This window comes from Armigeres subalbatus, chromosome 3, assembly GCF_024139115.2.
Source record: "Armigeres subalbatus isolate Guangzhou_Male chromosome 3, GZ_Asu_2, whole genome shotgun sequence".
Classification (NCBI taxonomy): domain Eukaryota; kingdom Metazoa; phylum Arthropoda; class Insecta; order Diptera; family Culicidae; genus Armigeres; species Armigeres subalbatus.
The window spans coordinates 58,406,172-58,423,809 of NC_085141.1; the positions used below are offsets into that span (position 1 = coordinate 58,406,172).

General features: G+C 41.1%; 1 protein-coding gene across 3 annotated transcripts in view; it reads left to right on the forward strand.

The window, feature by feature from the left end:
* The window catches only part of LOC134223539 (phospholipid-transporting ATPase ID), a 154,163-nt gene that overhangs the window by 62,954 nt on the left and 73,571 nt on the right, over positions 1–17,638 (forward strand). Inside the window, exons 2-3 of one of the 3 annotated variants that reach the window (XM_062702708.1) lie at positions 5,543–5,683; positions 6,395–6,639. In XM_062702708.1, coding sequence (XP_062558692.1) covers positions 6,585–6,639 — 55 coding nt within the window. In that variant the 5' untranslated portion in view covers positions 5,543–5,683; positions 6,395–6,584. The remainder of the gene's footprint in view (positions 1–5,542; positions 5,684–6,394; positions 6,640–17,638) is intronic. The other 2 variants (XM_062702710.1, XM_062702711.1) reach the window with 2 other exon arrangements.

Below are 17,638 nucleotides of genomic sequence, written 5' to 3' on the forward strand. Positions count from 1 at the left end.
GAATCGTTCGGATCGAAATTAGGGCATTCTTTCCATTTCGTGGCTGCGTCGGCGATATTTATTTTCGATGGCACATAGTGCCACTCATCCGCACTGGTTAACGTGAGGATCTCCCCCACTCGGACAGCCACAAACTGATGATACCGGCGGCTATCGGATCGCGACCAACAAAGGTGGAGGAGTCAGACCAGAGATATCGCCTGCAAACATGGATATCCAAAGACCGCAACACAGAATCCATCATCCTCGTTCCTATCATAGTCGCCTGCAGCTCCAAGCGGGGTACAGAGATCGGTTTTAGCGGAGCGACTTTTGTTTTGCCCGCTATTAGAGCACATTTGGGAACACCGTTCTGAACGCATCGTAAATACAAAACCACAGTACAAGCCGCCTCACTGGCATCCACAAATAAATGGGCCTCGACGTCTTCGAGGGCATAGCTGTTGATCCCTTTGAAGAAACAGCGAGGCACAGTCACTTCTCCAAGCCGCAGACACCAATAACGCCATTTTGGCAACAACTCTCCTACAATGGGTTCATCCCAGTCTGTTCCGCATCTCCAGATCTGCTGCATAAGAATCTTCCCATGCACTACGAAGTAGGATATTAATCCCAGTGGGTCGAATAACGACATCGCGGTACGCAGAACCTGACGTTTGATGGGTGCCGCTGAATCTGCAATCAGCTTCTTAATTTCTACCTTCACATAGCTCAGGTCGAAGGTGAATACGTCCTCAGTCGGTCTCCAAACCAATCCAAGAACACACTCTGTCCCAAGATTATTTTCAAGATTTAAGGATACCTCCGCTGGGGCACCCGGTTCCCCGATACTACCGAGAACTGCTGCCGAATTGGAACAGAAATTACGGATTTCGAAACCAGCATACGAGTGGATTTGTTTCACTTCGTTGATCAACTTCACTGCTTCCTCTACCGCAGCGGTTCTCAACCTGGGGTACATGTACCCCTGGGGGTACCTTTGCTGGCCCCAGGGGGTACCTCGAACAAAAATGCGTAATGGCGGATTTGTAATACATTCCAATGAAAACTTATTCAAAAAAAATCTTATTCCAAAACTTTGTATTATGCATAATATGCATGGCGGTCAGTAGTTCAAAGACTTTTGAATCCTGTCTATCCCAAGCAGAGCAGTGTATGAAGGGCTGTGGGACAAAAGATCATAAGGACAAAACGTCGAATTAACAAATTTTAAAAATTTTCAATGCAATCTATCTGATCGAGATAAATTATTGAATAATTGAATATTGAACTAAAATAAAAAATCTAAAGGTTCTGAAGCGTCCAGTTGAGAGACATGAATCCTTTTTTTCCGAAAAACTCAGTAGCTTCGTGGCAAGAAGCTTGGAAGCCTCCTTCCAAAAGGCTCCTTCCGAAGCAAGTCGTAGCCTCCTTTCAAGAAGCTCGGAAGGCTCCTGCCGATAAGCTCAGAAACCTCCTGCTCCAAGTGGCTTGGAAGCCTCCTTCCAAGAGGCTCGGAAGCCTCCTTCCAAGAGGCTCGGAAGCCTCCTTCCAAGAGGCTCGGAAGCCTCCTTCCAAGAGGCTCGGAAGCCTCCTTCCAAGAGGCTCGGAAGCCTCCTTCCAAGAGGCTCGGAAGCCTCCTTCCAAGAGGCTCGGAAGCCTCCTTCCAAGAGGCTCGGAAGCCTCCTTCCAAGAGGCCCGGAACCCCCCTTCCAAGAGGCCCGGCAGCCCCCTTTCAAGACGCCTCCGAAGCCTCCTTCCAAGAGGCTCGGAAGCCTCCTTCCAAGAGGCCTCAGAGGCCTCCTTCCAAGAGGCTCAGGAAGCCTCCTTCCAAGAGGCCTCGGAAGCCTCCTTCCAAGAGGCTCGGAAGCCTCCTTCCAAGAGGCTCGGAAGCCTCCTTCCAAGAGGCTCGGAAGCCTCCTTCCAAGAGGCTCGGAAGCCTCCTTCCACGAGGTTCGGAAGCCTCCTTCCAAGAGGCTTGGAAGCCTCCTTCCAAGAGGCTGGGAAGCCTCCTTCCAAGAGGCTGGGAAGCCTCCTTCCAAGAGGCTCGGAAGCCTCCTTCCAAGAGGCTGGGAAGCCTCCTTCCAAGAGGCTTGGAAGGCTCCTTCCAAGAGGCTTGGAAGGCTCCTTCCAAGAGGCTCGGAAGCCTCTTTCCAAGAGGCTCGGAAGCCTCCTTCCAAGAGGCTCGGAAGCCTCCTTCCAAGAGGCTCGGAAGCCTCCTTCCAAGAGGCTCGGAAGCCTCCTTTCAAGAGGCGCGGAAGCGTCCTTCCAAGGGGCTCGAAAGCCTCCCTTTAAGAGGCTCGGAAGTCTCCTTTCAAATGGCTCGGAAGCCTCCTTCCAAGAGTCTTGGAAGCCTCCTTTCAAGAGGCTCGGTGGCCTCCTTCCAAGGGGCTCGGAAATTTCCTTTCAAATTGCTCGGAAGCCTTCTTTTGAGATGCTCGGAAGCCACAATGATCTATCGGAGATAAGGAAACTCCCTATCAAGGGGCTCGTAAGTCATAATCCTAGTTTCAGGAGGCTTGGAAGCTTCTTTCCTAGAGGCTCGGAAGCCTACAAAAGTCTCGTGGGAAGCTTGATGTATAAAACCAATTTGAATCAGAAAATTTCATGGAATACTGAAAACTTCAGGCAATTTTTAGTTTTGTGTTTTGTTTTTAATATATCTTATTTTCATTTACAGCGAAAATAAAATAGGGGGTACCTCAATGAAATCATAAGTTTGAAGGGGTACCTCTCAAGAAAAAGGTTGAGAACCGCTGCTCTACCGTATCTACGCTGTCCAAAAGATCGTCCACGTAGTGGTTTTTCGTGATAGGTTTCACCGCCCGAAGGAATGATTACGTGAAATGGTTGGCATTCTTGTTTTTGATGAACTGCGCCAGATATGGTGAGCATGTTGCACCAAATGTAGCAATGTCCATTACGTATATCTGGGGTACCGACTCTGGGTCCTGTCGAAATAGGAAGCGCAGTGCTTGTTTATCCTCGTGTCGTATTCTGATTTGGTGGAACATCTCCTTTATGTCACCTACTATGGCGATGTTTCTCTGTCTGAATCTGAGCAATATTGACATCAGTCCCAACAGAAGATCCAGACCTTTCAACAACATGTCGTTGAATGATGTTCCTCCAACTCTCGCCTTAGCATCCCAAATCAACCGTAGCTTATCTGGCTTTTTTGGATTCCGTACCACGCCTAGAGGTAGGTACCAAACCTTACTCCGTTCTGTTGCTTGTAGCTCTACCGGCGTAATACGATGTGCGTACCCTTTCGCTTCGTACTCTTCGATCTGCTTTTTTACTCTTGCTCCGAGAACCGGATCCTTGCTAAATCGCTTCTCCAGTGCGTTCAATCTCCGTAATGCTATTGGGTAACTGTCGGGAAAATGGGTGTGGTTGTACTTCCACAACAAACCAGTTTCGAAAGCCCCATTCACACGAGTGGTCGTTTCCATTATTTGCCGCGCTCGTTTTTCATCTTCAGATTCTGGTACAACTACCACGCTTGACTCCTCCAGTGCGAAGAACTGTTTCATCCATTGGTGAAGCTCTCGGTTCCCTGCCTGCGTGTCATGATGAAGATTCAGCTGCTCTATTGTGGCAGTGTTGTCTTCTTTCTTCTTCGTCTACTTCTCTTCTTCTTACTCTTCTACTCTTCTTTTTAATCTTCCTCTCTTCTTCTGACTCTTCTCAATCTTCTTACTCTTCTTCTTACTCTTCTTCTCTTCTTCTTATTTTTCTTCTCTTCTTCTTACACTTCTTCTCTTCTTCTTACACTTCGTCTCTTCTTCTTACACTTCTTCTCTTCTTCTTACTCTTCTTTTCTTCTTATTCTTCTTCTCTCTTTTTTACTCTTCTTCTCTTCTCCTTGCTCTTCTTCTCTTCTCCTTGCTGTTCCTCTCTTTTTCTTACTCTTCTTCTCTTTTTCTTACTCCTCTTCTTTTATTCCTATACACAGGATTCTGTTTTTACACGATTTTTCCCCTCGTATTTTTAATCGTGCGACTTCAATTTACCACCAAAATCTTTGCAACATGTTTAAAAAAATCAGAAAAATCACATGATTATTAATATTCTTTAAACATTTAGGATGAGTGCAAAATTGAGAAAATATATTACACGAACAAAGAATCCAGTGTATCCAAAAATGAATTGGGCTGTGTCAGCATCCGCCTCACTTGAAAATAATTGGATGAATAATCTCCATTCCTTCAACAAACTTGTTCGTTATAATTTCCTACGGGTTTATAGGATATTTTATCATGTATAAATCACAAGTAAAATTGAGTAAATCGCGAAAAACTAAAACTATAGGGAATTTTTTTATGGAAATAAATAAATGGAACCTAAAGCTATACGAGAAAAATGTTTGCTTTTCATTTTTGGAACATAACAATTTGTGTATTACTACCGAGGTCACTTCTTACGCTATTACATTTTATCAATTTCATGATTTACCTTAATTTCCACAACCTTTTGAATACCTCTTGATTTTTCATTGATTATTCTTGTGGATTTTTCCATGGGGTCAACTAAATGTTTAAATAAATAAAATAATACTAAATATTAATACTAAATATTTAAATAATATATAATGTTTAAATAAATATTAAATAAATATATTTTTTTAAATTTAAAACCTGAAATCACCAAAAAACAAACCGCATAAGAAGCGACCCCAGGGTAGGGGAAGAGGCCCCAAAACGCCCCCCCGATGCAAAACGCCTTTTGTGGTTTCCCTCATATTTACCGTCTTTAATATGTCCGTAACAAAACTAGATCTAAAATTATGTAAGATAGGCGAAGAAAGTTTCAAAATAGTGCCTGGGAAGGTCGGAAAAACCGAAAATTTCCACATTTTGAAGAAACATCTAACATTTTGGCGAGGCAAAACGCCCTAGTGGCAATAACCTACAAAGTACTTGCGTCTCCACGGACTATCCATACTAGAATGCTGATTCGCCGACGCGTGGTACTTTGTTCCCTAGGAGCTGCCAGCTAAAAAGCGTTTTGCCTCATAAGTTTTCCGGCAACAAAATATCACCACTTATTTTAAATGTGAATATTATCAATATGATTGAGATTTTTGACAATTTTTGAATGGCATCAACTAGCTAACTTGTTTAACTGATGCATAATGTAAAAATACCCATAAATAGCGTTACAAATAAGACAATAGAGCAGTGTTTGCTTAGCTAGGGCATATTGCCCCCCCTTCCCCTAGTTGTATTAACTCTTCCAAACATCCGTGTAAACAAACCAACAATAATTGATCTCCTCCAAACACTCCACTCCACCCGATTGCCACATCCTTTCCAATCAGTGCCTACTTCTCACCCGCCAAGCTAACAGACGGACGGTGAAGTATCATTATGTCCACTGCTTTACGCCCCCTTACTCACGATTCCACCTTAGAACGTAGTCGCACACACCTACAAAGAGAACATCCCCGCGCAGCCAGCCAAATGGGTTGACACTATACGGATGGGTGGGAAACCGAACCATACTCACTCATATCTGATTCACCTTTTTTCTCTCTCTCCACACGTTCATACAATTGCAGGATCCACATTCGGTCGCCGACGCTTCTAATGGAAGGGTGCTGCTTAGTACCGCGGTCCGTACCACCATTCGAGCACTGGTTGTGGGTCCCACCGATCAAATCGAGGCCAACATAGTCACGCGCCGGTATAGCGCCGCATTGGTAAACAACCGCCGATAATCCTTACACCCACACGGAGCCGGTGGAACCGGAAACTGAAAGTGCATTTGCGGTCGTTAGGTTCCAGTGCTTTTTGGGAGTTTTGTTCAGATCAAGTGGATTATAGTGAAACTCGACGAAAAATTCAGCTGTTCTGAGATCGAAAAATTACTTGTAATCAGGAAACATGAAGAAGAAAAAATATATGTGTCCAGAGTGAGTTGCTGGGCAAGTGCGATGCAGTCGACCCTACTCTAGAGTGATGATTGGTAACAGTGTTAAGAAAGTGTTGATCACTACGGTTTGGGAAATATGTTGTCAATCGAATAAGCTTTTCAAAATGTGGATAATAGTAATTTGTATGAAATCGCATGATAACTGCAAATAACGGCCATTTCAGTTTCAACTGTTGTATGCTTCATTTGCGAGTGCAGTGCTATTATAGCTGAGCGTGATAAGTTTCATTACCAAGTAGAAGGTTCACAAAAAGTGTCTTAGCAAGTGCCCTTAGTTTTACCGGCAGTTGGCCAGTATTTGAAGAGTCGTTATATGTGTGTTATTGATCGGCGGTATTCTTAAGGAAACGAGATAAGTCTTCGTTCACGTAGTTCATAGGAAGATTGCATATAGTTAAAGTGTTGGCATTTATCTGTTACCGTAAAAAAAAATAAATAAAAAAATTGGGGCCAAATATTTTACCTCCGTGAAAAAAAGTCATCGAAGCTATAGAATTAAGAAGTACCAGCAAATCTCATCATTTAAAAAAGGATTAAACTGCTGTGCAATATTGGAATAAATGGATTAACCAGTGCCAACCGGAGACCCCGGATATAGTGTGATAGAAGCTATTTATTAGTGGTGACCACAAGGTGAACAATATCAGAGCAGCGCAGGCACGCTTCTGATGGATTTACGGGCCAATATGGGCAAACCCAACCAGACAGTAGCGGATAAACAACGTAAGTATGAGGAACAAATAAGCCCAGCTTGATGAAAACGGAAATCAACTGTTCAGTTAGTGGTGTTTCTTCTTTTCTGCCTTCAATAATTCCACGGCTTCTTGTGGTTTTTTTTTTCATTCTTATGCTCATGTCAACTTACGTTTTAAATTAGATTGCAACTTGCGAAGCACATTGTCCATGTTCAAGGTTGCTTCTGCGGCTACACCGTATGTGCACATGCAGTAGGATTTACCAGTATCAGTAACGCACGTTCTATTGATGGACAGTAGAAGGTCGATTGCAGCATGGTTTAATAAAGAATTCATTGGACAATGACATTTAGTGATTCAGAATTAATTTAAAATACTGAGCTGAAAAGCCTGTCCTTTGCCCTTAGATTCCTATAAAATTCTTATTATTCCTAATGAAAACAAAAATGGTATAGTCAGGGACCTTGGTCATCGTTTCCAAAATGGACATGGTTCCGGAGATAGAAGTGGATTTTCCGTCCCGGAAAATGGCCTTTTCGTGATCGAGTCGAACACATGACTTTCTATGTGCCAAACTTCATGATTTTGCTAAACAAGTTCATAGGAATATGTTCTGAGAGTATTTGGTCTATCTGTTGACATTCCGGAACACCCTGCAATCTTGGTTCCATGGGAGAAGTGGCCACCTTTTGATCAATAAGGAAACCATTTTTGCGATGTGTCAAACTTTATGATTATACGGAACAAGCTTGGCGGAATGTGTTCTGAGGGCACTTGTCCCATCTTGTCACACTCTGGGACACCCTGGAATCCTGAGGGGGGGCATTGCGCATCTCGATTCGAACGAAATTCTATCCAGTCAAACATGTTTGGCATTACTTCGAAAGCCGAAAAGGCTTATCGTTCGAACATGCTCGAGGAGGTACAAGAATATCGAGATGTTTTGGTATTATGGATACTCGATAGCACACTGGAAAATGACTCACGTCAAATAAAAAACGATCGTCACCTTTATAGCTTTCGAATAATTGTTCGAGAGTTATTTCTTGCTGGAAGTTTATATTATATTTGTTATTATGTCTCTACGAGAACAGAATAAATGTTTTATTATTGTATCTCGAAGAACAGAATGTCATTAGAATACCTACTTTTATAGTTTCCAAACAATATGCTACCTCTACGCTAATTATTCAAATTCTTTGAAACTTCCACGGAAAATTATTCAAATTTCCTCAGAAAATTCTTCAAATGCTCGGAAAGTTTTTTAAATGGAAATGCTTCGGAATTCCTTGGGAAATTCTTCGGAATTTCCTTGTGATATTTTTCGGAATTTCCTTGAGAAATTCTCCGGAATTTCCTTGGGAAATTCTCCGGAATTTCCTTGGGAAATTCTCCGGAATTTCCTTGGAAAATTCTCCGGAATTTCCTTGGGAAATTCTTCGGAATTTCCTTGGGAAATTCTCCCGAATTTCCTTGGGAAATTCTCCGGAATTTCCTTGGGAAATTCTCCTAAAATTCCTTAGGAAATTCTCCTGAATTTCCTTGGGAAATTCTCCTGAATTTCCTTGGGAAATTCTCCAGAATTTCCTTGGGAAATTTATTCTCCGGAATTTCCTTGGGAAATTCTCCGGAATTTCCTTGGGAAATTCTCCGCAATTTTCTTGGGAAATTCTCCGAAATTTCCTTGGGAAATTCTCCTGAATTTCCTTGGGAAATTCTCCTGAATTTCCTTAGGAAATTCTCCTGAATTTCCTTGGGAAATTCTCCTGAATTTCCTAGGGAAATTCTCCTGAATTTCCTTGGGAAATTCTCCTGAATTTCCTTGGGAAATTCTCCTGAATTTCCTTGGGAAATTCTCCTGAATTTCCTTGGGAAATTCTCCTGAATTTCCTTGGGAAATTCTCCTGAATTTCCTTGGGAAATTCTCCGGAATTTCCTTGGGAAATTCTTCGGAATTTCCTTGGGAAATTCTTCGGAATTTCCTTGAGAAATTCTTCGGAATTTCCTTGGAAATTCTCCGAAACTTCCTTGGGAAATTTTCCGGAATTTCCTCGGGAAATTCTCCGGAATTTCCTCAGGAAATTCTCCTTGGGAAATTCTCCGGAATTCCCTTGGGAAATTCTCCGGAGTTTCCTTGGAAAATCCTCCGGAATTTCCATCGGGAAATTCTCCGGAATTTCCATTGGGAAATTCTCCGAAATTTCCATCGGGAAAATCTCCGGAATTTCTTTTGGGAAAATCTCCGGAATTTCCTTCGGGAAATTCTCCGGAATTTCCTTTGGGAAATTCTCCGGAATTTCCTTCGGGAAATTCTCCGGAATTTCCTTCGGGAAATTCTCCGGAATTTCTTACGGGAAATTCTCCGGAATTTCCTTCGGGAAATTCTCCGGATTTTCCTTCGGGAAATTCTTCGGAATTTCCTTGTGAAATGCTTCGGAATTTCCTTGGGAAATTCGCCGGAATTTCCTTGGGAAATTCTGCGGGATTTCCTGGGGAAAGTCTCCGAATTTCTGGGAAATTCTCCGAATTTCCTTGGGAAATTCTCCGGAATTTCCTTGGGAAATTCTCGGAATTTCCTTGGGAAATTCTCCGAATTTCCTTTGGGAAATTCTCCGAATTTCCTTGGGAAATTCTCCGAATTTCCTTGGGAAATTCTCCGGAATTTCCTGGGAAATTCTCCGGAATTTCCTTGGGAAATTCTCCGAATTTCCTTTGGGAAATTCTCCAGAATTTCCTTGGGAAATTCTCCAGAATTTCCTTGGGAAATTCTCCGGAATTTCCTTGAAATTCTCCGGAATTTCCTTGGGAAATTCTCCGAATTTTCTGGGAAATTCTCCGGAATTTCCTTGGGAAATTCTCCGGAATTTCCTTAGAAAACACTCAGAATTTCCTTGGGAAATTCTCCGGAATTTCCTTGGGATATTCTCCGTAATTTCCTTGGGAAATTCTCCGGAATTTCCTTGGGAAATTCTCCGAATTTCCTTGAAATTCTCCGGAATTTCCTTGGGAAATTCTCCCGAATTTTCTTGGGAAATTCTCCCGAATTTCCTTGGGAAATTCTCCCGAATTTTCTTGGGAAATTTTCCCGAATTTCCTTGGGAAATTCTTTCGAATTTCCTTGAGAAATTCTTCCGAATTCCCTTGGGAAATTCTCCAGAATTTCCTTGGGAAATTTTCTCGAATTTCCTTGAGAAATTCTTCCGAAATTCCTTGGGAAATTCTTCTGAATTTCCATGGGAAATTCTCCCGAATTTTGGGAAATTCTCCGAATTTCCTTGGGAAATTCTCCGAATTTCCTTGGGAAATTCTCCGGAATTTCCTTGGGAAATTCTCCGGAATTTCCCCTGGGAAATTCTCCGGAATTTCCCCTGGGAAATTCTCCGGAATTTCCCCTGGGAAATTCTCCGGAATTTCCCCTGGGAAATTCTCCGGAATTTCCCCTGGGAAATTCTCCGGAATTTCCCCTGGGAAATTCTCCGGAATTTCCCCTGGGAAATTCTTCGGAATTTCCTTGGGAAATTCTCCGGAATTTGCTCGGGAAATTCTCCGGAATTTGCTTGGGAAATTCTCCGGAATTTCCTTGGGAAATTCTCCGTAATTTCCTTGGGAAATTCACCGAAATTTCCTTGGGAAATTCTCCAGAATTTCCTTGAGAAATTCTCCGGAATTTCCTTGGGAAATTCTCCGGAATTTCCTTGGGAAATTCTCCGGAATTTCCTTGGGAAATTCTCCGGAATTTCCTTGGGAAATTCTCCGGAATTTTCTTGGGAAATTCTCCGGAATTTCCTTGGGAAATTCTCCGGAATTTCCTTAGAAAACACTCAGGAATTTCCTTGGGAAATTCTCCGGAATTTCCTTGGGAAATTCTCCGGAATTTCCTTGGGAAATTCTCCGGAATTTCCTTGGGAAATTCTCCGGAATTTCCTTGGGAAATTCTCCGGAATTTCCTTGGGAAATTCTCCGGAATTTTCTTGTGAAATTCTCCGGAATTTCCTTGGGAAATTCTCCGGAATTTCCTTGGGAAATTCTCCGGAATTTCCTTGGGAAATTCTCCGGAATTTCCTTGGGAAATTCTCCGGAATTTCCTTGGGAAATTCTCCGGAATTTATTGGGAAATTCTCCGGAATTTACTTGGGAAATTCTCCGGAATTTCCTTGAGAAATTCTCCGGAATTTCCTTGGGAAATTCTCCGGAATTTCCTTGGGAAATTCTCCGGAATTTCCTTGAGAAATTCTCCGGAATTTCCTTGGGAAATTCTCCGGAATTTCCTTGGGAAATTCTCCGGAATTTCCTTGGGAAATTCTCCGGAATTTCCTTGGGATATTCTCCGGAATTTCCTTGGGATATTCTCCGTAATTTCCTTGGGATATTCTCCGGAATTTCCTTGGGAAATTCTCCGGAATTTCCTTGGGAAATTCTCCGGAATTTCCTTGGGAAATTCTCCGTAATTTCCTTGGGATATTCTCCGGAATTTCCTTGGGATATTCTCCGGAATTTCCTTGGGATATTCTCCGGAATTTCATTGGGAAATTCTCCGGAATTCGCTCGGGAAATTCTCCGGAATTTGCTCGAGAAATTCCCTGGATTTCACTCGGGAAATTCTCCGGAATTTGCTCGGGAAATTCTCCGGAATTTCCTTGGGAAATTCTCCGGAATTTCCTTGGGAAATTCTCCGGAATTTCCTTGGGAAATTCTCCGGAATTTCCTTGGGAAATTCTCCGGAATTTCCTTGGGAAATTCTCCGGAATTTCCTTGGGAAATTCTCCAGAATTTCCTTGGGAAATTCTCCGGAATTTCCTTGGGAAATTCTCCGGAATTTCCTTGGGAAATTCTCCGGAATTTCCTTGGGAAATTCTCCGGAATTTCCTTGGGAAATTCTCCGGAATTTCCTTGGGAAATTCTCCGGAATTTCCTTGGGAAATTCTCCGGAATTTCCTTGGGAAATTCTCCGGAATTTTCTTGGGAAATTCTCCGGAATTTCCTTGGGAAATTCTCCGGAATTTCCTTAGAAAACACTCAGGAATTTCCTTGGGAAATTCTCAGGAATTCCCTTGGGATATTCTCAGGAATTTTCTTGAGAAATTCTCAGGAATTTCCTTGGGAAATTCTCCGAATTTCCTTGGGAAATTCTCCGGAATTTCCTTGGGAAATTCTCCGGAACTTCCTTTAAATTCTCCGAATTTCCTTGGGAAATTCTCCGGAATTTTCTTGTGAAATTCTCCGAATTTCCTTGGGAAATTCTTAGGAATTTTCTTGAGAAATTCTCCGGAATTTCCTTGGGAAATTCTCCGAAATTTCCTTGGGAAATTCTCCGAAATTTCCTTGGGAAATTCTCCGGAATTTCCTTGGGAAATTCTCCGGAATTTCCTTGGGAAATTCTCCGGAATTTCCTTGGGAAATTCTCCGGAATTTCCTTGGGAAATTCTCCGGAATTTCCTTGGGAAATTCTCCGAAATTTCCTTGGGAAATTCTCCGAAATTTCCTTGGGAAATTCTCCGAAATTTCCTTGGGAAATTCTCCGGAATTTCCTTGGGAAATTCTCCGGAATTTCCTTGGGAAATTCTCCGGAATTTCCTTGGGAAATTCTCCGGAATTTCCTTTTGAAATTCTCCGAAATTTCCTTGGGAAATTCTCCGGAATTTCCTTGGGAAATTCTCCGGAATTTCCTTGGGAAATTCTCCGGAATTTCCTTGGGAAATTCTCCGGAATTTCCTTGGGAAATTCTCCGGAATTTCCTTGGGAAATTCTCCGGAATTTCCTTGGGAAATTCTCCGGAATTTCCTTAGAAAACACTCAGGAATTTCCTTGGGATATTCTCCGTAATTTCCTTGGGAAATTCTCCGGAATTTCCTTTGGAAATTCACCGAAATTTCCTTGGGAACTTCTCCAGAATTTCCTTGAGAACTTCTCCGGACTTTCCTTGGGAAATTCTCCGGAATTTCCTTGGGAAATTCTCCGGAATTTCCTTGTGAAATTCTCCGGAATTTTCTTGAGAAATTCTCCGGAATTTCCTTGGGAAATTCTCCGAAATTTCCTTGGGAAATTCTCCGGAATTTCCTTGGGAAATTCTCCGGAATTTCCTTGGGAAATTCTCCGGAATTTCCTTGGGAAATTCTCCGGAATTTCCTTGGGAAATTCTCCGGAATTTCCTTGGGAAATTCTCCGAAATTTCCTTGGGAAATTCTTCGAAATTTCCTTGGGAAATTCTCTGAAATTTTCCTTGGGAAATTCTCCGAAATTTCTTTGGGAAATTCTCCGAAATTTCCTTGGGAAATTCTCCGAAATATCCTTGTGAAATTCTCCGGAATTTCCTTGTGAAATTCTCCGAGATTTCCTTGGGAAATTCTCTGAAATTTCCTTGGGAAATTCTCCGGAATTTCCTTGGGATATTCTTCAGAATTTTCTTAGGAAATTCTTCGGAATTGACTTGAGAAATTCTTCGGAATTTACTTGGGAAATTCTTGGGAATTTCCTTGGGAAATTCTCCGGAATTTCCTTGGTAAATTCTCCAGAATTTCCTTGGGAAATTCTCCGGAATTTCCTTGGGAAATTCTCCGGAATTTCCTTGGGATATTCTCCGTAATTTCCTTGGGATATTCTCCGGAATTTCCTTGGGAAATTCTCCGTAATTTCCTTGGGAAATTCTCCGGAATTTCCTTGGGAAATTCTCCGGAATTTCCTTGGGAAATTCTCCGGAATTTCCTTGGGAAATTCTCCGGAATTTCCTTGGGAAATTCTCCGGAATTTCCTTGGGAAATTCTCCGGAATTTTCTTGGGAAATTCTCCGGAATTTTCTTGGGAAATTCTCCGGAATTTCCTTGGGAAATTCTCCGGAATTTCCTTGGGAAATTCTCCGGAATTCCCTTGGAAAATTCTCCGGAATTTCCTTAGAAAACACTCAGGAATTTCCTTGGGAAATTCTCCGGAATTTCCTTGGGATATTCTCCGGAATTTCCTTGGGATATTCTCCGGAATTTCCTTGGGATATTCTCCGGAATTTCCTTGGGATATTCTCCGGAATTTCCTTGGGATATTCTCCGGAGATCCCTTGGGATATTCTGCGGAGTTTCCTTGGGAAATTGTCCGGAATTCCCTTGGGGAATTCTCTGGAATTTCCATGGGAAATTCTCCAAAATTCTTAGGATTTTTTTCTGGAAATTTTTCGGAATTTCTTATGGAAATTCTTTGGGATTTAATTTTTAATGCTTCTAAATTTCCTCAGGAAATTCTTCGGAAAATTCTTAGGAATTCCCTTTACAAAATAATTGAAGTTTCCTCTGGAACTTCTGGAAGCGGGTCATTCGGTATAACGCCATTTGGCATAAAAACCTTTCGACATAACGGTAATTTGACATAATGGACATTTGGCATAATTGAGAACAGGGACAGTTGGGGTCATTTGGCATAACGAACATACGGCAGAACTTTTTTTTGTGTTCATAAAATTAGTTACTAAACTAAATGGTGGTAAAGCTGATAGATCACTTTTACGTTGTGTTTTACGGTGTAAGATCTACCAAGCCGAGCCCTAGCCTAATCAATTTTTTGAGCCAGGCAATAAGTTGTGGTAATTCAGGGATTCATCGTATTCAATCCTCTATACCAATATCAGTTTGTGGTATATAACAAAAATAACTTTACCCTGCAGATGGTTAAAAGACTCAAATTTCTCTTGTTTGAAGCTAAACTGTATTCAGCGGAAACCACCTTTCTAGCAATTAGTTAAAAAAAACCTCGGAGTCGTTGTTCTAGGCTAAACCGACCGCCGTTCAGAGGTGAACCAGCCAAGAGCTGAAAACCTCTTTAATAAAGAAGAAAAAGAAGAAAAAAAATAGACCGACCGCCGAAAAGTTAGGGGTTAGGGGTTTAAATACGTACTAACTTTTTATGAATTTGTAAGCATTGGTAGCTCGAGTAACACACGGTTATCCTTGTTTACTCAACAAATTATCTAGATTAAATTGGTTTTGTAGATAGAGCTAAATCCCGAGTTTGGTGTTTTACTGGTGATTTTCTAGAATCCATACACGGATATGGTTAGGGCTCAGATGCACGGCCAAATAACAGTATTACTGTTTTGTTTTTTTCATAACACGATTAAGTATTGATTGATAAGGGGTGCGCCTTTCCTTAACTCTCAGCGAAGGATCTTAATAGCGGGACCTTGTCACAATACTGTATAGAAATCGATACTGCATTGCTTCTCAATAGCACTGGAGTAATTCGACTCGACATGCACTTATACACTAAGTATACGGGTAATGCCACAATACATCTAATAACTGGTCGCAGTAGCACATTCGAACAGGGAAAAAAGTGGTGCTGAAAAAAAACCGGAATGGGGAATATAACACAGCTCGATAATAATATTTAAAAGACAAAATCGTCTCGAAGAAAGCGTGCATTAGCTGAGTATGAAGCAATGGTAAATGCTATCTCTCCATTGCACATAAAGCATCCATCGGGATGCGTTTGCCCGGGTTAAGGCAATGGTGGATGTAAACCCTTCTCTACATGTAGGTGCTCGGATTTGGGCAATGGTGGATGTGATTCCTTCTTTATAGGTATTCACTTGCTCGAATTACGACAATTGTGTATACGATCTCTTTTTCAAATGAAAGGGTTGTGCTTGGCATAAGGCGATGGAAGTTGTGACCCTTTCTTCAAAAGTAGGTGCTCACCCGGATTAAGGCAATGGTGGATGCGATCTCTTCTTTAAAAGTAAGAGATTGCCCGGATTGGGGCAATGGTGGATGTGATACCTTCTTTAAAAGTAGTCGTTACACCAAACGACTTTATGCCAAATGACCCAAACCCGAAAATTCTTTGGAATTTACACGTGAAATTCTACGGAATTTCTTTGGGACATTTTTTCAAAATGTCTTTGGGAAATTCTTCGGATTTCCTTGAAAAATTCTTTGAAATTTCCTTGGAAATTGTTTTGGAATTTCCTTGGGAAATTTTTCGGAATTTCCCCGACAAATTGTTCGGAATTTCCTTGGGAAGTTTTTAGGAACTTCGGTAAAGTCTTCTGATATTCCTGGGGAAGTTCTGCTGAATTTCCTACACATTTTAAATAGCACGAATTGAAAAAGGAAATGACAGGTTGAAAAATGTTGTAGCATTGTTTGATATCAAAACTTACAACATTCGAATATGCACAGATTTATCAGAAAGCCTCTGGAATAGCACAATCATATTTATTTGCGCCGGTATGTATTTAGTAGCATCTTGTAGCTACCGGGAAAAGGATACACCAAAAATTAGAATGTAGCAACACATCATCAATAACACTAAGCGCCGGCTTCGTTGGTTATTGTGCTAATTAGTACCTGCATCCAAACGGCTGTACATCAAGCGGACCGTTAATTGCTAGGAGAATTGTTGTCTTCAGGCAAGAAGCAAAATGAAAAGCAATTTTGTAACAAGATACCGCCTGGAGAAGGAGGACGCCAGCAATAAAATTTAATTTCTCGCACCAGACTGCCTTCGTGCAGACAGGACTGTCTCGATATCAAATTGTTTTCTCTTCATATGCGAAGAATAATTTTAGTGAAATGTTGTTTCGCATATTTACAGTACACATTTTTCCAACGATAAAATAATATGAAATTTTACAAAATATCAATGAACGCTTCTTAGAAACGTACTTTGTATGAATAGTGGAAAGCAAAGCTAGTAAATAAATTCAAGAAATCAAATATTCATTTCCTTATTCTTCGAAATCAGAAATGTAATAACCTAAAGCCATTAATGACTGCTCCTGGACCTCATCTCATATGTGTCTCATATGCTCATTCAATCAAAAATAATGCAACGAAAAAGTATTAGATTTGTTTCTTGTTTTGTGATTTTTTCAGCAGTGAGCACAAATGTCTAGAACTAGATTGGTGCCGTATTTCTTGCTATTGCGATGAGATGCATATATCTAGACTAACATTTGAAAAGGGCGTAACAGCCAAAATTTATTCTTTCTGATTCTTTGTCCACATATATAGCTATATACGTAGACGAAGAATCAGAAGGAATATTTTTTGGCTGTTACGCCCTTTTCAAATGTTGGTCTAGATATGTCAGAGAGATAGAAATGGGAACGCCCCCTCTACGGTACGTGCATGCTTTCCATGCTTCTTAAGATTTTTATGTGCACACATTGCTCTCGATATTGCAGAAATTTTGTTGAATATTTCTCGAAATTCAAAGGACACATTAGACCGATTCAATCCGGATTTTTTCTACACATTATTTCAGTTTAATTTTTGGTTATACCAGTTCTAAAACTACAAACTATAAAAAAGTGGATGTACAAAACCTTTCAAACATTTCTTAAATCATGATTTTGATGTTTCACATATCCAACAAAGCGTTTCATAGGGTATCGATGGAATTTAACATTTTCGTATATGCCCGGTTCTTATACGGGTTTTGGTAGGTTCTAGACAATCTAACAATCACGGGTGGATTGTATGTAGTCTATAGTGGTGCCCAAACTCATACGAATGGTCGAGACATCGCACAACATCTTGACGATTGTTTAGAACATCCAGGATCTGAACTAGAGGACAATTTGGATTGTCGTAAATATTCGTGGGCACTTGCCACAAATCAATTAACATGTAGCACGGTTCGGGGGTAGACATAACGCCACCGAACAACGAATTTTAACAAGGCTGTGTATATAACACACTCGTTGAACGCACTAACATGTTAGAAAACAATTGCCAGGCAGTTTGCACATTCTGTGGAACAAACCTAATCGTGAACCATTTCCATAAGAACTGCCTTGGATGCAACGAAGCTAGAAGAATTTAAGGAATCAGCGGAACAGTGACGGAAATCCTTCAGAACGACAAGGAGAAAGAAAAAAAGTGATAAAATTTCTAAAAAAAAATTATTTGTTCAAAACTATCTAATTTCTTGGATACGACACGAGTGCCAGTGTTTTGGTAAAGTGTCGCCAATAAATAAATAGAAATAATAATGGTATTGTGTTGTCCCAGGATCTAATATAACTCAAACGAATGGTA